General features: G+C 41.3%; 1 protein-coding gene across 1 annotated transcript in view; it reads right to left on the bottom strand.

The window, feature by feature from the left end:
* adamts18 (ADAM metallopeptidase with thrombospondin type 1 motif, 18) overlaps positions 1 to 25,806 on the bottom strand; it is a 52,892-nt gene that overhangs the window by 23,505 nt on the left and 3,581 nt on the right. The window contains exons 4-13 of the mRNA XM_019254025.2: positions 14,557 to 14,836; positions 13,423 to 13,637; positions 12,961 to 13,044; positions 12,679 to 12,838; positions 11,373 to 11,478; positions 10,378 to 10,515; positions 10,135 to 10,288; positions 8,346 to 8,441; positions 6,652 to 6,800; positions 496 to 668 (exon numbers count right to left, since the gene is read on the bottom strand). Of these exons, the coding sequence (XP_019109570.1) occupies positions 496 to 668; positions 6,652 to 6,800; positions 8,346 to 8,441; positions 10,135 to 10,288; positions 10,378 to 10,515; positions 11,373 to 11,478; positions 12,679 to 12,838; positions 12,961 to 13,044; positions 13,423 to 13,637; positions 14,557 to 14,836 (1,555 nt within the window). The remainder of the gene's footprint in view (positions 1 to 495; positions 669 to 6,651; positions 6,801 to 8,345; positions 8,442 to 10,134; positions 10,289 to 10,377; positions 10,516 to 11,372; positions 11,479 to 12,678; positions 12,839 to 12,960; positions 13,045 to 13,422; positions 13,638 to 14,556; positions 14,837 to 25,806) is intronic.

Genomic DNA, 25,806 nt, shown 5'->3' with positions numbered 1-25,806 from the left:
TAAAAAGGCCTGGGACGACGGCCAAACACACTGCTCTCCTTCATTGCACTCTCTCTCTCTCTCTTTCTCTCTCTCTCTCTCTCTCTCTCTATTTCTCTCTTTCTCTCTCTCTCTCTCTCTCTCTCTCTCTCTCTCTCCCTCGCTCTGTGTTACAAAGCTGGCCCGTAGGCTTCCTTTTTAAATCTATCCCCACTGTGTCAAAGGGTGCAGGTGGCTACATGTCTCCCATGCACATTACACAGAGTGATAGTTTCCTCCAGCTTTTTGGCCCTAATCATTGCAGCAAAGGTTGGCATTACATAAACACTTTATAAAAGTGATTTGGACTAGCAGAATACAGCAGGGTGCAGAATGTAAAACATCTAAACACTAAATCTGTAAACATTCTTCAACTCCCAAGGACAGATGCAAGACAATACATCCAAAATACCCTCAGTGCAAATTATAAATGAACCCCAGGACTGTGTGTTAGTTATATCAAGGGACCAATCTTACCATCCACTTTGGTGTAGGGCTTCCACTTGTAGTACCAGCCCCTGAAAGGCTTGCTGTTGTACTCCGCACACTGCTGGGCCCGGAAGTCCACAGCGTTATAAGGACATGGCCGAGTGTTACACAGCTGGTTGAGACGACTGGAACCTGGGCAAAATTTACCATTGTTCTGTGGCCTATGTGGAAAACAAGACAACACAGAAAAGAAGAACAGAAATGAAGAAAAACATGTTTAAAGATGTGAATTATCCTGCTCATCCATCCAACAATGTATCCACAAGGCAATTCAAAAAGTCACTGAATGTAATACTAGTTCACGTGCAAAACAAAGGCAGCTGATCAGGAAACACAATACACAATGCACGTGGGACTGTGAAGAACTGTGCACTCCTTCATTGCAGAAGAAAACTGCAAATGGTAAGCATGGATGCAACCAGAGAACCAGTTCCAATGGTCCCTTTAAGCCCCGAATATGAACCCTGACCGACTTTAAACAATGTTACCTGTGACATCATTATAATTGTCTGAGTGCAGGAGGTTGGCTCAAAACTTTGTGGTATTTATGTAGTTCCATGAACTGGTGTGTTTGTTATTTGCTCTCAGTTTATAAGTAAAACAGTTTTTGTTGAATCATCACATGTGTTGAATCAAATCTAAATATTTGGATGTCACCATCAAGACCCAAATAAGTACACATCCATAGTGATGGTTAACAACATATGTGTTCATAATTAAAAGAAAGTATCATCTTGGCGAGTTATGGAAATCATGTATAAAGAGTTCATACAGTCAACCAGAAAGTGGTAAAACACCGAATTAATATTCAAAATATACAGATTCAATGTTTGTGAGACATATAAAATTGTTTTTGATGAGAACACTGAATGTTAACTTAACCTTTGTGTGTTTATAAGGAAACTAAACAGGGCAGCTGTACAGCTACACAAGACAGTATTGCTGCACCAGTCTCTCGCAATCAGTGTGACTGATGAACCAAGGCAAAGTCAGTTAGAGCATAATAAAATCCAAGGTATTGGAGGCTTTCTCTCTTAAATTTTCCAGAACAAAGGTTCTGCCTTAATTCATCAACATCACCTTATCTATCAAGGTAACGCTAGTCCTGATTTAAAGTGGAAATTAGACTTGAAAGTTTTGGAGGACTAAAGTCTGTGTTGGTTTGAAATATGACAAAGAGAAGTTTGCATGCCATGTCAGACGTTTTCCACAAGAATAGCTAGTACAGAAAATAAACTGGCAATGGAGCTTTAGTATTCCATTAAAACGATAAAAGTAATCACCACTTGTTAGAAAAATACTGGCAGAGCCTTGACAGATAGCGAACATTAGGATGTCATGTCTGACTTCCCAGGCTTTCTAAACTAATACCAGGCATTCCAACACAACCACCAGCAGAGAAAATTGAGTTTAGCTATTTACCAAAGTGGCCTGCAAACACACAGACTGGGGAACCATGCTGATCAAACACATCCAATAAAAACAGTTCACTAAGTGTTACAATACAATGAAAAGCTTTGGAAAAGGAACTGAAAAAATGCCTAATAAAACAGTAAACACCAGGAGGAGAATGCAACCAGATGCATATTGCTTTTGAAATTCCTTCAACAGTACAACAATATTGAAAATGTCAGCATGAACCAAATGTCAACAACAAGAAGCAGAAAGAAAAATGCACGTTGCTTCATTGCATTTTTCTTGTACTCCATCTGTTCATCCCCTCCATTCAGCCCTGGACTCAATCACACAGTGACTTAACTGCCAAGATTGATGGAGCTCCATTCAAGGTGTGTGTGTATGTGTTGTAAATCTGCTCTGTGCCGATCTAGCTTCCCTTGGTGAGGGGGGGATTTGGCCCAGGTTTTCGTAAGCCTGATCCTATTAAGACTTAGCAGCAGACAAATACAGCACATATGGTAATGTGCTTACAGCAGGCCAGTGGGGGACTACACCGTATACTCTGTCACTCAAGGCCTTTTGATCAGAGGCGAGCATTAAAGAGGGACAGTTTACAGGAGAAGGCGGTTGAATGCAATTAATGGATTGTGGACAGTCGGAACCTGAGTTTCACAACACTTTCGTTTTTTCTCTCTCTTTTCCTCTTTGTCTTCTCTGCTCCACTCCCTAGGTCATCCCATATCATTGCATCTGTAAATCTACTTCCAATAACAAGACAGAAACCAGATATGACAAGTGTTCACTTTGTGTTTTTAGTCATTCCTCTTCTGTCTCTACACCCCAACTCCAAACACAACCCTCAGGACCTTTAAGGATGCCTTAAATCTCCCAGTAGCCCGGTAAATCTGTGACAGAAGCGGAGACTGAACTCCGGTATGTCGGAGGTCATAATGTCTTGCCTTGTCTTCTCCTTGAGTCACCTGCTCCCTCCCGGCCCCTGTCACGACTTCCCACGTGGATTTTGCTAACCCCTGTAAAACACCTTTAGAAGTCTACCAGGAGACTACACCAAACAATGTCCTATTTAAGAACCATCCCACCCTCATCATACTCCCTTACTCCCTTTTAAATCAAGTGTGTGACAAAATGTGCTCCCCACAAAACCAGGTCAAGATCGTGAACCTAATCTCCTAGGCTTGTTGGTGAGGATTAGGTTGACTGTGTTTGATCTGGCAGGTGGTCTACGGGGAATGGAAGGAGGTGGAGGGAGTAAGGAGTGAAGGGGAGAAGATTCATTTTTCGGTCTTGGAGCAACTCCTAGAAGGGAAGGCTTTAATCGGCTGATCCCATCAAACTCTTTTACAAGACCAAGCAAAAGATACATGCTGGCCTCATAAAATGGATGAGTTTGTGCAGAATCAAATGAAGGATTTTAAGACCGCTCTTGCTGAGTGAATATTGCCTAGTAGGGCAGAGGTGAAAATACACAAGAAGCTGTTATAACTGTAATGCCAGACAATGAGTTTTAAAAAAAGACTTTGTCCAAAATTCAAATTCATATGTTATGCATGTCATTTATTTGTGTATGTACGCATACTGCAAGTAATCTCTGAGAAGGACAGCCTATCCAGACAGTTTAATTTGGGGGTGAAGATGACATTAGAGACAAGCAACCAGATTGAGACTAATCCTTCTTGTTCTGCTCAGATTAAGAGCAGAGGGGCCTTGCTAAAATAATCGCAGAGATTATTGGGGACAAACACACACTCTGAATGTCATGAGTCAGGGACTAAAACGTGACTCAGGGGTACGTGCTGCAGTTGGGATAAGGTCTGGCTGTGTTTTGGTGGCTGAATGCTTTTAGTGGAATGTGAATTGTGGTGGTGGGGTTGTGGGTGGTGGGAGAGGTAAAGAGAGGCCATATTAAGACATACACATATATTACATTGACTTTGCATGAACGTTCTAAAGAAACTGAAACTATCTTGCACACTGCATGTATTTTGATAATGGTATCATTATTTGGCATTACTGGATTTAATGTTTAGCCCTCACCTTCTTTCCATCCCCTGTCCCACTGACCCCATAACTCACAGTTTACCAGCATCAACCCATTTTTCAGCGGCTGCTGCTACAAAGCACTGTTTTAAGTGCCACAGGAATGATAAATGAACTTGACAGCTAACCTGGTTTAAAGGGCCCTGTGTGCCTTTATGGTCTGCCAGTCATGGTGTATAATGTGTATCATATGAGGGTCGGTCTGCTTCTGAAAACTTTTTGGTCTTTGATCCCTCAGGGGGATTAAGAGATGAGTTGGCTGTGACGGACAGAACTGCCACATCAGTGTCTGCCTGACTGTTAAGCAGTGATAAAGCCAGTGGAGTAGAGATGATGATATACAGGGGTAGTTTGAATATCTCAACAGACACAGGGCCAAAGCCTATATTTTCTTAAAATGTACCTATGCTCGCACCTAAAACTGTGTTTAAACATGTCATATAGCTGAAATACTGAAACAGCTGAAGTCGTGATTGAAGTGGCAGTCGATATGCAATTACTGAAAGAAGAAAAAAGGATTTAAAGATTCTGTTAAAGTGTAAATATTGAATGATGTGAACAAAGGTGTCAACTATCAGTTGAAGGGAAAGAGCTAAAAAGAAATTGATGCAAGTTCAAATCTACAAACACGGGAAATTGTAGGAAATGGGAGAGCTGAAGAAGTATTTTTGCATGTTTGTTTTGAAGGTGAAGACCTGGGACTTTGAAAGGTTTTGAAGTGGCACTTGAAGTGTATTCACTAAAGGCACAAGAACTCACAAATGATAGCTGTGTAACTGTCAGCTGATGTGTAAGTGCTGAAATCAGTTGAACCGTCAGCTGAAGTGAAAGTGGTGGAGACAGCTCAAGTGCCTACATTGTAAGCAGTTAAAATGCCAGTTGGTTTATAAATGTACTGGTTTATAAGATTGTTTTCGATTCAAGTCGAATTTCTTCTGAGGTTGGATTGCAATACATTGTTCAGGCGTGTCTCTTATTCTAACCTGACAGTATACAGGTGCAGCAGTAATTAAGAGAGCAACTGTGTCCCTAAAATCCTTGCCATGACCAACCTGAGTTGCTTCACCTGCATCTGCAGAAACACACATCTGCAGACATGTAGGACTGAATGTGACATGCCATCGTTATGATCAAACCTGCTATGACTAATCCCCAAATGCTGACAATTATGAATAGATCTTTGTGATGAAGTCTAAGATCTATTCATCAATCAAGGTGGTGCAATGGGCCTGGATGTTAGCCATTAGTCATGATCCTACTGGAAACATACTGTGGTATGATTAGATTGTATACGTGGATGTGTATGCTCATGCAGAAATATGAGTTCTATGCGGCAAGGCTGTTTCCTTTAATTGTTGTAGAGCTACAGGTTGGTCCATTAGAATAGGATTGAGTGAAAAATTTGTCATCATACAGCAAGAAATTTTAGCACAACAGACATCTAACTAGATCTAGAAATCCATTCCCGCTTGATCTTGTTTTTACTAAATATCAAGAGTGCTTACAAATTCTCTTGACAGCTGGCTAGAAACACGACTAGGAAAAACATTAGAGGTGCTGTCCAGGAATTTGTATTGACTTTGTCTCTAGCTGACTGGCCATGGCAAAAACACTGTTAATTGGTTCCACCATCCTCAACGTGACTGTTCCTGAGTTGCAGTGTGGAGGAAATTGCAAGTATAAACACACATTATTCAAGGACAAGACTTTAAACTCTTTGCAACAACAAAACTTGTTGAAGCATTGCATACAATTGCAACATCATGTCACTGTTTAACCAGACTGACTTTGATGTATGGATTACATATACTACACAGTGAACGCTGAAATGGCCTGAATGATCAGGAAAATACTCCCTTCTCTGAATATCCCATTGCACACATCCCATGTGTCCTGCATTAAATTTAAAGGGCCGATATTCTTGGGGCTGGTGAACTGCAGGTCTAGACAATCAATTAGCTGAACGCACCTTAGTGACAGACCAACAATAAATCTAGTAATGTATTGTATTAAAGTGAAATAAATGCCTAGAAACATCTAATAAATCTCCCAATTGTTCTGGGGAATAACAACAAGGGATTGTACATCTGCTATAAAACACAACATTAAAACTGAGGATCTTTCACGTTCGTGTAATGACATGCACAGAGCCCTCTGCTAACAAAGAGATATGCACTGTGGGATCTGGGTCTGCAGAATTATGTAGAATTATGTTTGTGTGAGTGAGCAGCAATGGGGGAAGTTTGCTGACTGTCTTGGCAGCTTTCAGAGAAAAGAGCATGCTATTAGGAGGTTTTCCTCGTCTGGAGCATGGGGAGAGATAGTCTGTCTGTCTGGACTGTCAGCCTGACTGATGTGAGCCGTTATCATGCGCATGTGTTTGTGTGGTTGGTGTGTGTGTGCATGTAGAGTATGTGAGTGCATGTCTGTGATGACAGCTACCTGGCAGTCAGTGCTCTCAGGTGTTCAGAAAGGAAGAATTTTGAGACATGCAGCTTTTAAGAATTGTTTTCTGGCCCGAACTGCAACTCAGAGTTTCATTGTAGAAACAGCCTGCATGACAGCATGAATCACTTTGTCATCTGTTTGGCTAGTTAATAGCATTAAAGAGGAGGTGATGAATTAGATTAATGGAGGACTATATGTGTGTGTGTGTGTGTGTGTGTGTGTGGTTGCAGGTGTGTATACCTTGGGCTGGTGCAGGAACGCTCCCTGTACATGACTCCTCCTCCACAGGTTCTGGAGCAGTCAGACCACTGAGACCAAGCTGACCATTGACCATGGACTGCTCTGGGACCATGCTCCCCATATTTAACACACTGTCCCCTGCGACACCACTGGAGAGAGGGTGAGAAGGAAATGAAAGGAGAGAAAACGACGTGCAGAAATAGCTTCTTGTCTGAGCTTCCTGGATTGGACAAATGCCCAGCACCACACCTGGACACCCCGACTCTCTAGATACAGCCAAAACACACACACACACACACACACACACACACACACACACACACACACACACACACACACACACACACACACACTTACACACACACACACTTACACACGCACATTTACCAAACCCGAGCCAATCCAAGCCGGCCCTGTACTCACACACATCACCACCTCCCTCCCTTACTAATATCATATTCCAATAAGTCCAGCCGTTGCATGTCCAGCTGGGAGAATTGACAGTGAAATAAAAGAATCTAGCTTCAGCTGTCTACTTTCCATTTTTAAGTTGCAAGAATTTATTTCGTTCAAGATAAGTGAGAATACTCTACATTAAAGGATGATTGTGGCTTATTATGACTTAGCAATTGTATTTAGAGCCATAGTTTGTAGCAGTTATTATAACCTTTTACTTACTGAAGTAATTACTGCGATTTTGGAACACCGTGACATCACTATAACACAGCCTGATGCAGAAAGAAATTAGCAGTCAGATGTTCAGACAGGCTGTAAACAGTTTGTCTGAACCACCCGAAATGTCAGTAATAATCTCATTACACAGGAAAAGCATGTGCACTCACAGCTGCAGCAAGCACATCAGATCAAAGTTAAATCAGGAAGTCGGTGTGTAAACTGTGATGCATGATCTCAACAGTTCGGTAATAATTTTAAGTGTAGGTTTGTCCTCTTTTAGGAATAGTTTGACATTTGAACATTTGTGCAAATGCCTATTCTGTTTCTTGCCAAGTCAGTGTGTAAACTGTTGCATGGTCATGAGAAGATTTATTACTCTCTCATGTTGGCACAGTAAATATGAATCTACAGCTAGCCTAGTTAACACAATACACCTACCAGCACCTCGATCTACCCAAACAATACCCAAAGTGCTGCCTGTAGCACAATGTGGTTTTATGGGGTTGCTGGACTATTTCGTATGTCTTGGCTGGGAGCAGTGATTTCCTGAAATCTTGTCACCATAAAGTTGTCATGCAACCAGCAGAGACTCCAGCATGTTACTAAGTTAAGTTTAACTGGCAGCTCCCATACAAAATTTTGACACGAAAGCAACTGAATGTATTTCCTAAACAATTTCTTGTCATTCCTTGATCATCTGACCGCTGAAGGCCCTTGCCTCAGTCATACTTTAGTTTTCCCACATCTCAGAAATTAGCTCAATGGGTAAAAAATGTATGATTACCAATAGGATTAATGGCCCAGAATACAGGTTGTAATAAATCATAATAAACATTAAGGTATCAGTGAATTTTGTTGGTTTGTACTTAAATTGTTGTCTGTTTTCTTATCCAACTGAGAAACTGTTTGTCCATCTATCGCTGATTAAGAAATGTTTGCATGTCGTCTAATTGGTGCTTCGGCAGAATGAGTGACTGGCTGCCGTGATCCTTCACATGAACGAGAAGACATTTGCTCACCATGTCAGGACCACAGCTGGTGCCTTCTGCAGCAGGCATGAACTTGGTCTCACACCGATGCCCTGTGCGGTGACACCACAGCGACTTGCAGATGTCCTGTCAAACAAGTCAAACACACACACATACACACACACAGGATGAAATGTCTATCAGATATGGTGTATTTTACATTCATCTGGTTTCTTATGACCATAAACTAAAAGCCTATTGGCATCATGTTTCTGTCCTCTTTTCCTTTTTCTTCACCCAATAGCATGCTTCTTGCCAGGACCACCATCACGCTGGCCGATCAGCCCCCGCAGTCCCGATAACCGGGGATAAGCTTCTCCACAAAGCCTAAATGTCAAATCTAATCACTGTACTTCTTTAATGAAACGGGCTATAATTGTATGTGTCATCTGACCCAACAATACAGAGACAGAGCGAGCAAGTGAGCACAGAAGGAGAGCCAGAGTCGAAAGACAGGCGGCAGAATCTGGCGACTGCCCAACTGCGACTGGCAACAAAAGAGAAACCAGAAAGGAGGGAGGGTAAAAGCAGGAGAGACATCTCTGGTGTGGATATGTGTGTGTGTGTGTGTGTCTATGTGTCTGAGTCTTTGTTCTCGTACTGATCTACTTCTCTGACAAACAAGCAGGTGGCCCACCTGCCACACCAACAAGCTGAAAATCATTCTACATGAGCCCATCAGGGACAAAAAACAGTGTGAAAGGCAGCACCAAATCCACTGTTAATCAGAGTGAAGGTTAATTTACCACCCAGTGACTTGCACACAGGTCTAAGAAATGTAGATGAAGTATTTGATCTTCTGTTAGGCAAACATAGCAGTGCTAATCCGTCATATATACGATTTGGCAAAGTCGATTTCCCAGCAATTACAGCCCTGGAGAGAAAACCCTGCAGTATCTTAAACAGCATTTACATGTGAATCAGCATCACTGAATGCACTGAACATAAAGGCTTATACCAAGACCACAAGGCTTTGAGGGGGAGCACCGGGGGGAGGCTGGGGATTCCCATTGAAATGATGGAATGCATTTTAATGGAGGGTTAAATGTGGGGGGTTTGAGGTTGTTGTACAAAGATCATGCTAATTAATAAAATGCCAGTTTAGCACTGCATCATTAGCGCTGTAAAGCACATAACTGCATCCCCTATATGATCTGGGTGCTCCATCTCGTTACTGGAAGCTCATCTAGTAAGTCTTGGCTTAGGCAAAGGGACACATGAATAGTTGATTTAGCATTGTTGGGATCCTTGTAAAACCAGGACTATTCTGCTGCTTTGGATTTGGTAGATATAGATCCTCTTCATAACTGCTAAGCTTAATGATCTATTGTAGGAATGATCCTTCCTCCTATCCCTAATCTGTTTTAGTGAACTTTACAACTTTCTTTATAAAAGAGACTTTTGATTGATGCTATCATAAGAGCTCCCTGGTTAAACCTGCAACCTGGTTGATTTTATTTAACAAATCCAACAGTTATGTAGAAGTTTAAAGTTTTGGGCAGTTTACTTTATTCAATGACTCACTAAATTTGTCTCTGCTATTTGGTGCCAAGCAAGTAATATTTTAATGTTTGAGCATTTATCTGAAAAGCAAAGCGGTGAGAGTAAGGCAAAACAGTAAAATTGTAGGTAGTAGAAGCAAAACAGTGAGATTAAAGATTCTATAAAGGTACATAGAGCTAAATCTCTGTAGGTTTGTCACTATGATTGAAGCCATTCACATACTTGTAGTCATGTGTCATGTCATGTTAATATAAAATGAATGAAGTGAATATCTCACCTTGACAAAATCAAGGCCACACAGTTTGGCCTTGGAGCCAAACTGCCACTTGCACTGCGTGTCTGCATCATATAGCTGGCCAGGAAGCTGTTCAGGATACTTGTACTGACCGATCTGCTTAGGTTCGTCCACAAGACAAGATGCCTGTGCTGTTCTGGTGAACAAAGCAAACCACCAGTGTGTCAAAAATAGATTTAGGACAACTCACAAGGAAATGTATGTGTTTGTACACTTGAGGCCTACCCAAGGAAGCGGCTGAGGTACTGTCGACTGCAGGTGGACCAGAAGAAGACCCCATTGTTTCCAGCCAGAGTGGGAGACATAATGTTGCCTTCTGTCTTGCGACAAGGGTTCCCTTCACCATCATGGATCATCCCAAAACTGGAGGAGAAAGGAACAACAAGGCAAAATGTTAACTGACATGTAGCGTGAGTTCTTTTAAGAGAAAATAATAATTGTGATGATCAAGCTGATGTCATTGTTTATCCACCTTTTTTATGTTACACTAGTAATGAAAGGAAAATATGGCTTGTCGCGAGTCTGATGAGTCATCAGAAAATGTCACATGCTTGAAGGTGCACATAGATTTTCTCCCTTACTCTATTCATCACTGCGTCATATGTTTACCAATTACTTCTTTGGTAATTTGTCAGTGGACAGTTGTCGGACTTTAAGTCAACATTTCTCTAGGCATGCTTTTTTATTTAGCTGGCTAATTTTTTTAGGATATTGTGGCTTATAAATACTACATATTATCACCTGGGTAATGTAAAAAAAAATAAACTTTGTTCCTAGTTTGTGTTGACGGACACAAGCGTTTTACCACAACATGAAATCTAAACATCTAAAATGAAAGGCATATTATCTCAATGGAAACATAAAAACAAACAGAGTTTTGTGGCCTGAGGAAGTTTCCATCAGCTCTCATAAAGTGTAACGGATTGGATGAAGTAGTGCCCTAACGTAATGCTCTTATTCTAGAGTGTGATTGTTTCTTTAAATCAGACCACATTGATTTCATTTAATATAGATACATAACATCCACTCACAGAATAAAGTCTTGAAAATGATACGAAAGTCTGAAACTGTTCAAGGCTATAAGTGCAATTTCTGTCCATGTTTGTGTCTGCTTTGGTTGTGAACGTAGCTTTACAACTGTGGCACAGAGAAAGTGATGTGGGTTGCAGAAACTATGTGAGTTAGTAAGTTTGTTGTGATTTAGTTTTTCTTAAACATACTTGTGTCCAGACTCGTGAGCGATGGTGAAAGCCAGGCCCAGTCCTGTATCCTCATTGATGGTACAACTCCTGTACTTGCTGCACATTCCACTGATGGGAGCAAAACCTGTACAGACAAACAAAAGTTGAGATATATAAGGTGTTATGAGTATGAGACATACCTCAAACCTCAAATCTGAAACATAAATTCCTCTTGTGTCTTTCTCTGTGGTGTAACTGAGCATATTCCTTCTGCTGAAACCTCTAAAAGATTTGGGAGGTAACAAATGTCTGTCGTATTTGTATATTGTATATATTCTTGCATGGAGAGAGATTTCACACAAGATGCAAAATGTAAGGTCACAAGCAGTGGCAATTTAACGTGAGTTTGCTCTTGACTTGTGAGGACTACTGCTGATGGTGGACCTGACAGCATTAGGGAAAAGATAAGTTATCCTAGATGTGGGATTTACTGTAACTGACAAGCTAATGAAAGTATTCAGTAGCAGTCACTGTTTCTTTCCCATTTTCTGGCAGCAGTTTTCCCCAATGGACCCAAAAATAGAACATGTACAGTAAAGACATCAATATGTGATTGATGAATGAACCTGTGACTTAAAGAGCCAGATGGTAAAATCTAACAACACTGGCAAAATCTGGGTTACACACAATACCTCTTGACATCTGTCTTGGCACAGTTTTGTGTCTTTGTCTTTGTCGGTGCCTCTTTTTTTATAGACACAGAAGTGACATACAGTTAATAAATCATTCTAATTGTGAATTTGTGTAACTGTTTAACATTTTTTCAGCTCCTGCAGTTAATGACATAAAGTGCTGCCCTGAGATTACTTGCAATTAGTGGTGTGGAAGCAATATGATTGAGATATTAGCCAGGATTAGTTGGCTACATTTATGTTGTTCCAGCTGCATTGTTCCTACAAGCCTTAAGATTCATGTGTAAACTGAACATGAGCTCATTCTAAAGTGCAAAACTGGTCTCATGGTGAAGCATGGTTCTTGTTCAACATTCAGTACTTTGTTGCAGATGTTGCTTGTTTTCGATTTTTCACACAGATTTGACAGACAACCATGGCAGACACTTTTTAATGAGCTCTTTTACCCCAGAGTGATTCATTTCTGACTGAGGACCTTTGTTATATATTATACTTCCATTTCGTTCACTGCTTCCGCTGTAGCTTTTCACAATGACAAGTAAGTCACATTCTTCACTTCACTTCAACTTCCTTCACTAATGTTGCGATGTCTACACCCACAGTATCACCTCTACATGCCCAGAATGACAATATTCATGTCATGGAAGTCTCACCCAGGGTGTCGCAGGGCTCGTTCTTCCAGGAACAGATGTCGAGTCCAGTGAGGAGAACAGCATGGTCATGCCTTTTACCACCTTTTCCTACCAGACCTGATTGCCATTGACAGAAACTGTTGAGGGACTGGTCAGCATGATGATTTATGGTCAACCCCAGCTGGAAATGAAAGGAAAGACAGAGATACAGGGTAAGAGTGATTGAGCTCATTAATCAATCACCCAGTGCCCAGTGCAAAACAACACTTTTTTTGTGCAAAATTGATGTCTGAATTTACTCACTGGGTCCTGTTCCAGTAGTAACAAGCTAACCACCACAATGTTGATGTCTGTCCCAATGGTGCCATCTTTGAAAAGACTGGAAACCTGCAGAAGAGTAGGGAACAGTTTAAGCAGTAATATACCCATGTGTGTTGAATCAAACATTCATGGTTTTCTTAGTGACCTATGCTCTCCTCTTACTTATCTCTCAGTAGGAATAGGAAGCCCAGAAGAACCCCAATTTCCTTAATCATAACCATTTATTGCACTCAAAAAGGATGGTGTAAGTCAAGATCTTTATGACCTTGCAGAAATTTAGATGACAGGATGAGAAAGTCTCTCAATGGATCGCTATACCCTGAAATCCATTGACAGCTTGCCAGCTTTAGAACTAACTAGACTGCCCTCAATGCTCATGTGACCCTTGTTTTGCATTTGCTTGTCATAGTAGTCTTTTGAGAGTTTCCCCTGCTCTGCCCTTACCATATTCATGACAGTGAGGACATAGGTGGTGACGTTGTCTCTGCCGTGTTTCTCTAGCATCTTCCTGTCTGCCACCACCAGGGTCTCCACATTCAGGCCCCCCACCCTGTTGGTATTAATGGGCGATCTCTTTGCCCTTCCTGGCCCTTCCGCCTCAGGTATCGCAAACTCGTCAGGCATGATGAAAGGGTCCTCAGCGGGAGGCTTGGGAGCGTCTAGGAGGGCAAAAAGGGAAGGACGGAAGGGTGGAGACAAAGACAGAGAGAGAGAGGAGAGAGAGGAGAGAGAGACTTGGCAGTGAGGGCGAATGAATGAAATGTCTTTTTCCTGGCTCATGCCTGGTGATAAGAGTGCAAGCACTGGTGTTGAAAGGACAGGAAACTCACTCTCCACACTCCTTCCTACCTCTCACCACTAGAAGTAAAGATAAATCTGTTAACTAGACTGTGGGCTGAATAGCCCCAGGCTATAACAATGGGCACAATGCACTCAAAAACACATTATACATACATATATCATATAAAGACTGCAATGACTTTGCCCAAATTACTGTTTTATGGATGGCATTGTGAATATAAATGGGACTGTCCTTTATTTGTCAAATAATGTTTAAATATTAATAACACTGAGACATAAAATCAATAATTAGTCAAAAATATTTTATCTTTACATCAAATTGTTGCCGTGATAGATAAGTCAAAAAGTCATAACAGCAAAAGATCATGGAGATGCTACTGACACCTTCGGAAAAACTCTTCAGTCCTTTGGTTAAAGGATTTAGGATACCTTTCATGTCATGTTGGGGATGTTGTAATTGCATCCTTAAACTCACCAGTGTTACCCATAATTATCCAAATTATGCAAGCTTTGGCTGCATTTATGTTTACCATGTGTGTGTCTGTAAACACCAAGCAAAAATGTTAATTCATGGTGTGGATAAAATAAATTATATTGGCTAGAAATGCTGGTCTGCCTGATTTATATCACAAACCGCAGTCATGTAACATATGCTTTGTTGGTATTTACATTTGTATGAAGGCTGCACATGATTAACTCAAGATATAGACACCTCTCTTCAACATAGCACAATTATCAGATAGTAAAGTATAAGGAATATAAGGTTCCCTTACATACATTGCTTGCGGCGTCCGCAGAAGTGTTGCCTCTGGAGCTTTCCATGCTGGTAGTCATGGTGATGATGCTGCTGCTGATGATGATGGTATGGGTTGTCAGGATGGGAAGACCTGGTGCTTGATGGGCTGATAGATCTTTTGTGGACAATGTGCTCCACTGAGCGCTTGTAAACTACATGCGGGTGGTGACCATCAGGGGCGCTGTAGTTGTGTTGTTCAGCCAGATGTTGGGGTATCGGGGCAATCAAATACTCCTCCTGGGACACACGGATCAAACCTGACTGGAAAACACACACACACAGGCACACAGGCATGGAGTCAAAACCACAGATTACTCACAAAACCCCACAGAAATACAGACAACTGACTATCTGTGTTTGTCATTTTGTGAAAATTTGAGTTTTAGTACAAGCGATCCTCCCGTGTGTACTTAATCATCACATATCTTGGTCTCTCTGTACACTGTCCCAGCACTGTCTCACCCCCTCCACACAATCCTGGAATGTATTAGTCTTGTTGGACTGAAGTAGCTGCATAACTGTCTAACAGGCCTACTGCATGAAGCAATGTGCCTCAGCCTAAAATGATCTACATTACACCCTACAGGGCACCCTTGGTATTTATGATATATTGATGATGACATATTAAGTATGAACTGTAAATAATATGGCTCTTGAATTACGTCTTTAAAATAAAACAGCGATCATAATGACATTAAATCCTACATACATATCTTGCACCTCATATACTGTACAGAAACAACTTCTACCACTTGGCCTTGACAGAGCCACAGTGTAGCTCTAGCAGCCGTTGTGTTAAACCGGCAATCGTACTCTAACCAGAGGGTTAACACACATTTCACCTCCAAACCCACCCCATCAGCCCCACCTACACTTACCACCTAACTCTATCCTAACATTATGCAGATGTGCACAGTGCATACAGCTGTTTAAGGGAGGATATGTCTTATTTAGTTGGAAGACAGAGTAGTGTGAAATTACCATTTTTATGGAGAGCTGAACTTTGTTTTTAATTGATTTTGGCTGAATCTTATTCATATGTCCTTCATAACATCATTTATTTAAAGTAAACTACATTACAGAATTTCTTATTGATTTTCATATCAGTTGAAAAATGGCTTTGTTTATAATATAATCTGCCATGTGTACAGTGTGCTTCTTCATAATAAGATTTGTGTAATAAAGTGTCGAGTTAAGATGGTAAATATTTTGCTGTTGGAAATGTTTATTTAAATCTTTTTTTCATTCATAATGAGAAAATACATACTGTATATAGTTACATTAATGTTTCATGGCAAACATGATAAAACATGTTTTATTAGGTCACATCAACAACCAATTACACTTTCTGCTTCCAAAAAAGACAATGAATTGGAATAGATTCTGCTCTTGTTTGCATGTTTTGTTCACAAAAGAAGTATAAAGAAAGTGAACATGCCCAGTTTAAAACCATAATGTCATAGCAGCACACTGTCTCAGTGTTTTGAGTCTCTGTTTTAGTCGAGTGGCCTCAGCTGCCCTCTGAACTGACAGACTGAGCTGCTGAACCTTAAACATTCCGTCTGACCACAGAGTTCTACCTAATTCACTTCACAGCCAACTAAACGCACACAAAATAGCTGTGCAATCAATCAGACACACACACACACACGTCCACAAGTACATGCACTCACTCACAATTTATCAAAAACATACACATACACCCATTGGCCCAATGACCTCTGGCCTTTTTGTGCATGTGCCTGTGTGTGTGTCATCTACTTCCCCAGCAACCTACTTACGTGTGTGTGTGTGTGTCTGTGACAGGACACTGCTCCTGTTGAGCTGACCCCATTCCCCCCGGACTAGCAGGTGGCAAAATAAACAGAGGCTGGACAAAAGGGAAGCCATGGCCGGGCTCTTGTTGTCAAAACAGTGCTTGAATACATGGCAGGCTGCCATCATCAGCCCCATCCATCCATCTGACCATCCATTCATCCATTCATCCATCTCTTTGCCAGTGCATCTTTCATCTGTCCATAAATCATCTTCCCCTTCCATCAATTTTCCATGGTGCAATGGGAAGTTTTACAGGAAGCTCACTGTCAAACTCCATTATTTTGACTACATGTAAGGTCCACATGGTCCAGTGGTCGGGGGTTTTGTTCTGCAGTGTCAATGCTTTGAACCCCAGCACATCGATATCTGCCAAAACAACCCTGAGCTAGATACTTCACAGCTACCTGCTCTTGCAGCATCGCATGGAAAGAACAGAGTGGAAAAAAGTTTCCCCTTGGGCGATGAATAAAACATATGAAATCAAAACCTGAATTAAGAGAGGGAGAAGAGGTCCTTGGCAAAAATGCCTACAGCTTCCCAAAATAGATTGGAATTCAAAACAGAGCTCAAGGAGGTCAAAGGAGGTGTCTCCCATCAGCACACACTGCTGTCGCCTCTCATTTGCCCATGTTTTCATCTATCTTTCTGTCTGGCATTTACAGCAGATATGACATGTAAAAACATACACCTCATTAAACACCCCTCTTTTAAAGATGAAATCATTAGATTTTTTTCATTTTTCTGACAGCCCCTTCCATCAAACAATATAAATGTAATCATCATTGGGTCCATCTCTTTAGTTCTAACGCCTTTAGAACACTGAACTTATTAAGATAACATAAAAATGTACTTCAATATGAATATTTGTGTTTTTAAGACTCTCTTTTTTCAGTACATCATTTAATTCCTCCATGCAATGGTGGTGTAATTAGTGAATGACACCAAACCTTCCTGGAAACCACTGCATTCCAACAATAACACAATGAAAGTTACTTACGACGACTACTAACAATCCATTACACCTCTCTCTCTCACACACACACACACACACACACACACATACATACACTCTTTTGCTGTGTCACCACATCTGCCAGCTCTCTACTTTATTTTCCAGCTGTTAGCAGATGGAAGTGTGTGATGATAATGACAGGAAATTTATTCCATCTGCAGCAATAATGGTTCTGTGTGTGTCTGTGTGTGTGTGTGTGTGTGTGTGCATCCGGTTTTCTTTTGTCAGTACTGTATGTTTTAGTGAATACCAAAGACAGAACTAATAAAACATAAGAGTTACCTGTCTTTCAGACCCAATAAAGTCAAATATCCCTTCCTGCAGCTCTAAGTAGAACTGCATCAGTGGATGATGATAAATGTGGATTTATAGTTCTGCATATTTACCGCAATAGCTAGACCATAGGGTATGCTGTAGCTGGTATTTCATCTTCAGAAGTGTAAGGAATCAGGGCTACTACTACTCTGATTAGGAAAATATGAACATAACATGAAGACTGAAGGCTGAGTAATCTGATGCTTTTCAGAGACATGTGAAACATGTCTACTGCAAACAACAACATTTCCAAAAGATTTGCATGCATGTTTTAAAATTTTAAGCATCTTGAGATTGTAGACATACAGCAGTGTAAAATTGGTTATACCCAATTTGTTTCCTGTCTCATTTGGTGAAATCACAATACTCAGATGCTGGCTTATACATTTAATGATGTACGTTGAAAAAGACGTTTACGGTTTATGGACACCAGAGAAATGCTGTAGGATGCAGCTGTTGGTCTGATACAGCAGACCTCTAGTACATTAACACTTGTAAGACTTGGTTAGATTAAAGGGACAAGACTCTCAGCTAAACACCGCTTTACTTTCTTCCCACGTTTACATGCAGACTCACGCATCTCCCTCACTCACACAGTCAGATTACAGGTTGAACAAAGTCACCCCCAATCAGCAATGGCGTCATTTCCTACATGAGAAAAAAGTGGGGTTAAAAAACTCTCTCGGGACTTTTTCCTTTTCTTTAGGTAAAGCCAATACAAGCCACTCTAACAAACAGCTATGTGTCTTTGGCAACATAACGGTTTATGTCAGAGAGACGGCATCTTTAGCTTGTCTCTGTATAAACTGTAGCCTCTTTTAAGGTTTCCTACCATGATATTATAAGGCAAATGAGTAAGTGCTTACATGCTGTTAAAGACTAGTGCTGAGCAGCGAGAAGCCCCAAGCTGGTGATTACCGAGCTCTAAAGCACATCTGCACTCCAGCTCAGCAGAGAATCACGTGAACACGGTGTGTGGTGAGGGGGAAAATCATACAGGAGCAGGGAGGCCCCTCAGGCATCTAACGTATTCAATAGAATCACAATCTGAGTAATTACAGTTTGCTCAAGTGAATTATGTGTATTTAAAATGGAGTAAGAAATGGGTAGAGAACAGATGGTAATTTTGGATCTTGGATCAGAAGAAGATGACACATTAGACCAAGGGCCAAGCAGCAATGACAGGGCATAACATAGGTTGATTTTTTTTCCTCCTTTAACTTAAAATGACTGTATTTCACTGCACACAGTAGCATTTGTAGAAGTACAACAGGATCGGTGAACTGTATCTGCACCATTTATAACCACTCCATGAGTGATATTATGTCTGAATTTCCTGTTTCATGTACGACTGATTAGGATCACAATGTGTCAATAGCCCAGGGACTTGCAGTCCTTGTTTTGGCTTTATAATTGTCTTTGAACAACCTACTGACACCCTCTGAACACGTCTAGGGAACACAGCAGAGGTGCACAGACAGAAAAAGAGAAACTGATGGTCTTAGATGAGTCTTTTGTCATTTGGAGCCTTTGGGCATGGTCCCACTCGTTATCCCATGTAGACACAGCAGGGAACAGGAGAACTACTCCCACACCAGCCCATACAAATGGAAATGTCCTCCTTTAAAGTGCTGTTAATTGCACTTTAACTAGGTTACAGTGCAGCCCTAACACTTTTACTCACTTAAAAATACAGAACTGCTGTGATGCAAACGATGTGAGAGTGTAATTTAAATCAACTTAAAGGTTCTTAATTATGCAAAAATGCACATAAATGTGCTGTAATTTGGGTGATAGAAACTTTTCCGTTTTTACCTGGTGCTGGAGAGGTGGAGGTTGCAGAGATGGAAAGTTTGCCATCTCTTGGTATGAGTCTGTCACACCCTTAACCCCCCTAGAAGCCAAATGACCTGGAGGTTGTAAAGGAAGCAAAAAGGGTGACTTCTTGGAAAAAGGAAAACAGTGTCTCTACAGTAGGTCATCCTGTCCAGCAATAGTAGTATATCTAAATATTCCAAAAGAGAATATGAACACAATACTTAAAGTTAATGAATCCCTTGCATGAAAAAATGTCAAACCTGCGTCATACCAAGACAGAATTCCATGTTCTTGTTGGCATAATTGGGCCAACATGTGTAATCCTACCTGGCTCCACCCTGGCTGGTTTAACACAGGTGATAACTCTAAATCTCTCAAATGAAACATCTATAAAACAAATTTTGTTCAAGGGTATCAGATCAGCCCGAACAATTGTTCAAACCCTTACTGGACATGAACATCAGCTCCTGCCAGAGGAGCTTCCTGTAGTGTGCAGATTCAAACTATAGAATGTTTTGTGTAAATTTTAGTTTTATTCAGAAAGCTCAAGGATGTTTGTGCTGCTTTCCCCCCAAAAGTCTTTGATTTTGAGTCCATCTTTCTTTATCTCTACACATGAGTTGGCAAGCGTAAAGTTAGCATGATCCATATACAGAATGGCCACAATTGAAAAGATAAGATCACAGCTGAAAAATACCATAATTTCACTTTACACTTGCATCCAAAAAGACAATAAGGCCTTCTTATTGAAACTGGCCAGGTGTGCAAAGGTGTGAAAATGGACAGAGCTCCAAATGCTCTGTAAATTGTTCCACATTCCTGATGTTCCTAATTTGGCTCCTATTTGAACCAACAATAAAAATAAAAAAACAGAGATTCCAGAGGAGATAGTAGGCCATAAAATCGGTTGTACACAAGTTAGGAACTCATTATTGTCCTGAGGCACCAAAGCCTCTAGTTTCACCAGCATCTGCTCCTCTAGTAGAGTTATGCTCACCCAAACAGACAAGATTGAGGACTTGGTCTTAAACACTAAACATCACTGTATTTTATTTAAACTTGACTTTCATCCCAGCCAACAAAGACGACATTAAAAGACAAGAAGACAAATCGATATGCTTGTTAGTCCTAATAATCCTGGCAGCACCAGGTTTACTGTAAGCCTGGACTTTTTGACCGCAGTGCCATTAAATCCTGTTCAGTGGTGACAATAGTAGGTCAGATCTGATGTATGGGCACTGTTTGTAGAAGTTGCAGCATCCACTTGAAGACTTCAACACCAGCCATTAGTCTTTTGTGAGAAAGACCTTGCACAGACTAGAAAGGACGTACAAGCACGCACGCATGCACGCACACACACACACACACACACACACACACACACACAGCCTATCTGTTTTTTCTCTCCATTTCACACACACAACATCCCACACCCATGCTGAGAGCCTGACCCCCCTCTCCTGCTGGCATCTAACAGTGGGCACTACATCACTGTCAGCGTCCAGACCACCAGGGAACGGCTCCGGGCCACTCTCCTCTTGTAGCGCCAAGCTCTGAGCTCCTCTGTGGCCCAGCCCAGTCGCTGAATTATGGCCAAGCCAGAAAGGCATATTGTAGCAGGGAGACGTTCCAATTTGTTGGCCTTTACAGAAAGCAGACAGGTACAAATGGCCTAAGTTCTGGCTGGAAATCGGTCATTCAAGTGTCATTTTAACTCTGTGAAAGCCTAAGGGAATTGGAGCACACTGACAAACACACACACATCATATGTTGTCTCTGTTCCCAGCCCTACCAATGAGTAATCATATATTGTCTCAACTCCATGAGGAGTCTAATGGGATTACAACATCTACACATGTTAAATATTCAAAGTGTCTGAATGTATGAATTTTGGCCAAATACTTTTATTTTCCAGATGTAGTTTACAGAGACTTTTTCAGATATTTAAATGTCATTTCATAATACCAAACAGCAGTGTTGGAGTCGAACTGACTTTCAAAGCATCAATTATTCCTGAAATGCACATTCAATTTTACAAAACAACCAAAGAACTTTGATGGCAGCAACAGTTTTGCAAGAGAGGATGTCACATTTTCCCAATAAGTAATGGAGCTCCACCTCTCATATATATTCACACTGTGAAGTGTTCTATAGCCACAAAGCCCCCTGGAGGCTGCAGCACATCCAGCATCAATAGCATAGCTCGGAAAAAGAGCAAACGCCTCTTTCACACCACAGGGAGCCCAATGCCTGGTAGAGACAGACACAGGTCATAGGTTGAGCTCCCCTCTTAGAGCAGTCACTGATGGTTGCAACAACATACGGCACCGTGTCAACGACGGCTATCAGACAGGTTTGATCTGAAAAGATGAAGGGATCTGAAGGAGAAAAAAGAGGAGGTGTCTATTGGCACTTTCTCTTGTGTTTTTTTCTCTCACACATGGGTGTGCAAACACACATTTAAGCTATAAACCATGACACCTGTGGGCTGCTGGGTCATTAGGCCAACTCCAAAAACTATCTGGAGTTTATCTGAAACCAAATCATGGTAAAAAAAAATGAAAGAAAGAAAGAAAGAAAGAAAGAAAGAAAGAAAGAAAGAAAATGATCACCACATACGTATGTTTACTTATTAATATTTACTTAAGAGTTTTTATTATTAGATGCTCACAAGCATTGAAGACACGTTACTATAGAAATGTAAACAGTGGCAACTGACCAGGAAAGAAAACTGACTCCTAAATTCCACGGCCCCAAGCTGATCGCGCCCATTCTAGATGCTGCTTGTGATTCCACCAGTCGCGGCTCTCCACTCTGCTTGGAGAATACGCAGCTTGTCTATTTTTGAAGGATGCCACACCCAACCATGTCAAGCAGCATAAATTGAGCAGATCAAGCTGGCCGGAAGTCATCACAAAAAAGGCGTAGAGAATCAGGTCAACTTTCAAAATAAAACACCCTGTGTCGATTCCGGATTGTAAATACAGACAAAAGAGAAACAAAATCTAAGGGGGAAAATGCTCCACTTCTAAAATGCTCCTGGAATTTAGGGGTGAGATACCTTGAGATAACCTCCAGAATGAACAGGTTGCTGGTATGCAAAGACGTTCATAAATCAACCAGCAAGTCTGTGAAATCTGCAGAGGCAATCAGTGTCGCTTGCCGAGTCGAATCAGACTGTATCAGGCAAATCCCGACGCATCTTGTCTCATGATGAATTTAGTTTTTAGATGATAGTCTAAACAGCCTGCTTCCAGACCGGGTTCAGGTCTGACATTTCTTGGTTCTGCACAGGTCCAGGTCCCAGCTTTCAAATCATAGAAGGTCCAATGGAGACCTCTTTCTGCTGTGTGAATTAGCGTCTCTGCTTTTTTTCACTCAGCTTTAATACGTTTATAACAATGTAATCTATTAGTGGAGGCATTTCTGCTGAGATTGTAAGCCTCACTACTACACTACTTCTACACTGTAGAAAATCCTGAAGTTAACCAGCTGCTAAACAAGGACATGCAAAATATGCCAATAACTGTCAGCTCACTTTTGATCAATACTCTTGATTTCTTCTGCTTTTACTCACAACTGGATACCATGCACTGAGAAGCAAACTACACTTGGTGTATAAATCTAAGCACTTAGGGGTACATGAAGAGGAAAACTGATCACTTGATTGCATCTATTGGTCACTGAGAGCTGAACCTAAGACCTCAGTTTCCCTAGAGCCTAACCTGTCTCTGACCTGTCCTGCAGGGGATTGGGAAAGATCATAGTAAAGGTCATGGTCAGCTCCAGCCACAACCTGACATAGCCACCCTGGCGTGAGGTGTATCCAACACTCAAATGTTTCAGTAATGAAGTCGGCCAAGGTATGAGTCATGACCTAAGATGTTATTTAAAGTCATAGTGATTCGGCCTTATACAAGACTTGTGAACCGCAACTCCTGGATACTGAGGTGTATTTTTACTATTGTTAACTGTATGTGTCTGTCTACTGTATTCTTCATTCATTCATTCATTTACAAGCTGCAAAAATAAGCGCAACACTTTTTTTCACTATTTTTCTCAGAGACGCCAGCACAGACCTGGCACTGCAGGTCTCAGATCTGCCCTCGTCACCCCAGAGAGAAGAATCCTATCCTGGGAAAAGGCTAGAAGCACAGAGTGGAGCAGTAAATCACTTCTCTTCTCAGCATTCAAACGAGTGGCGAGCAGCTCTGAACTTGCACTGCATATGAAGAACCTGTGAGAGTCCAGGTTGACAACCCCCCACCCCAACCATACACCCACCCCCATTCACATGAGCAGAGAGGATTGGGGTCAACCAGCTAAGCGACCTCAGATGAGAAACACTCAAAAGAAGAAGAAGACAGCCGCCCCCCTTCCACTCCTCTTACAAATTGTAGAACATTACATCTGAAACAGCGAATCCTTTCATCTCTCATGCAAAATGGAGACAGACAAGTTCATTTCACTCTGAAACATGAGCAGGGTGCTACATGAGGACACTGAGAATGTAATTAAAAAACGAGAAATAACGCCATGTTCAATTAATGGGGATTTACAGTAGAAAATCCTTCTTTGCCAGTCATCCATCCTTCCATCCTGTCCTGCTCTTAATACCATCTCGCCCCGGTCTTCATTTAAACAGCTGTCTCCCACTTCCATCTGCTTGGTCTGGGTTGGGGTGAATGTTTAAAAAAAGACCATGGTCTTGGTCTGGCCCATTAGCTGGTGCTGACACCTCTGCAGCTATTAACACGCAGGTCAAGTCCAAAAACCTTATTTCAGACATTTTCTTTTTGCTTTTCTCTGCTTTCGTCAGCTCTGTTGAAAGAAGACAATGGCATGAAGTACGAGGAAGCTCTTATTCATTCTTTCTCCCCATCTCTTTCTCTCACTCCATTTCTTCTCTGAAGCCCTTTGACATAAGCAGAGTCCATCTCTCAAACTCTCTATAAAGAGACCATACAGCCTCCCTGGGAGCTTCCAGACAATGAATTCACATTATTCTTGCACAACACTTTCCCTCTCTAGCACTGCACTCCCAGGCCAGCTGACTCCTCATTCATTTCTTCACCCTCTTTGCTTTTCTCTCACGTGTGTCTTCCAAGATTTCGCTGTCTTTTGTCTTTGTTTTTAATCCCACATAAATCTCTTCCTCGAGCTCATCACTTCACACTTTCCTCTTTTGTACTTTAATCCAAATATTCTGGGTAAAGGCATAGATGGAAAGCTTTCGTTGTTCTAAGCCACAGTAGTCCAAAAACACACACAGAGACACAGAATTTCCTTTTTTGTAAACTAGTGGTCATTTTGTCTCACACAGTGTATAACAGTGTTGCTCATACATAGTCTATTTAACAGGCAGACTGATCATCCAACAAGCAATGGCCTCGAGGTCACACAAAAAGTAGGCAAAAGCTTAGGAGTAAAAAATAGATCAAAGTGTTTGTCCCAGCCCATTCAAATGCAATCGCGACCCAATCACACTGCATTCTCAGAGCGCTGTTAAGAGAACGGGTCAGTGGTGTTTTATTGTGAGTGGGAGCTAGCCTAATGAAAGGGACAATGTGAAGATTAGCAGTGCCAGCGAGGCAGCTCAAACTTCACCCTGGCTTTAATTGCTGCAAACAAGAGGAGATGTAGAGGCAGGGCAAACAGAGGACAAAAGAGCAGGGCAAGCGCAGAAGGAGGAGGTAAGAGGAGGTATGAAAGCTAGATGATGAATAGAGGTATGGCTTTTATGGAGGTGTAGTGTGTCCATCTGGCCCATGCTGGTGTGGGATGTGTCATGGAATGTGTGTGTGCTGGTGGGCTAAGGGTCCAGGTACCTCATAAACCACAAATGAAAGCAGAGGATCTTGTAATTACAGAGTCTGTGTGGCTCAAGGAAAATATCTGTACCTTGAATGTGAAGTCATACAAATCATTCTAAAAGTCCATATCTAAAGGTCAAACATAGCATCTCTGATATCATCAATTCTGTGATTTAGTTTGGCCCAGAAATAATGTCAAGTCAACGTGCCATAAGAAGTAGGCAAGTCCCATTTGTTACCTCAGCACCAGTGTAACTCATGTGAGCTTCAAATAGCTTTACCTTTACGCAAACTTAAAAGAAAAGTCCAAACTTTTTTCTTTTTTTTTACCCGTTATACAGCAGCAGGGTTCATAAAACCTTTTTGACCCAACAAATGTGTTCTGTCTGCTTGAGAAGATAACATGTGGACATCGGGTAAAAGGTTCAGCGTTAACGGACAATATTTCCACAAAC

This window comes from Larimichthys crocea, chromosome VIII (genome assembly GCF_000972845.2).
Source record: "Larimichthys crocea isolate SSNF chromosome VIII, L_crocea_2.0, whole genome shotgun sequence".
NCBI lineage: Eukaryota > Metazoa > Chordata > Actinopteri > Sciaenidae > Larimichthys > Larimichthys crocea.
Note: the sequence above shows the minus strand (reverse complement) of the source record. Positions and strands in the feature narration are given on the sequence as shown.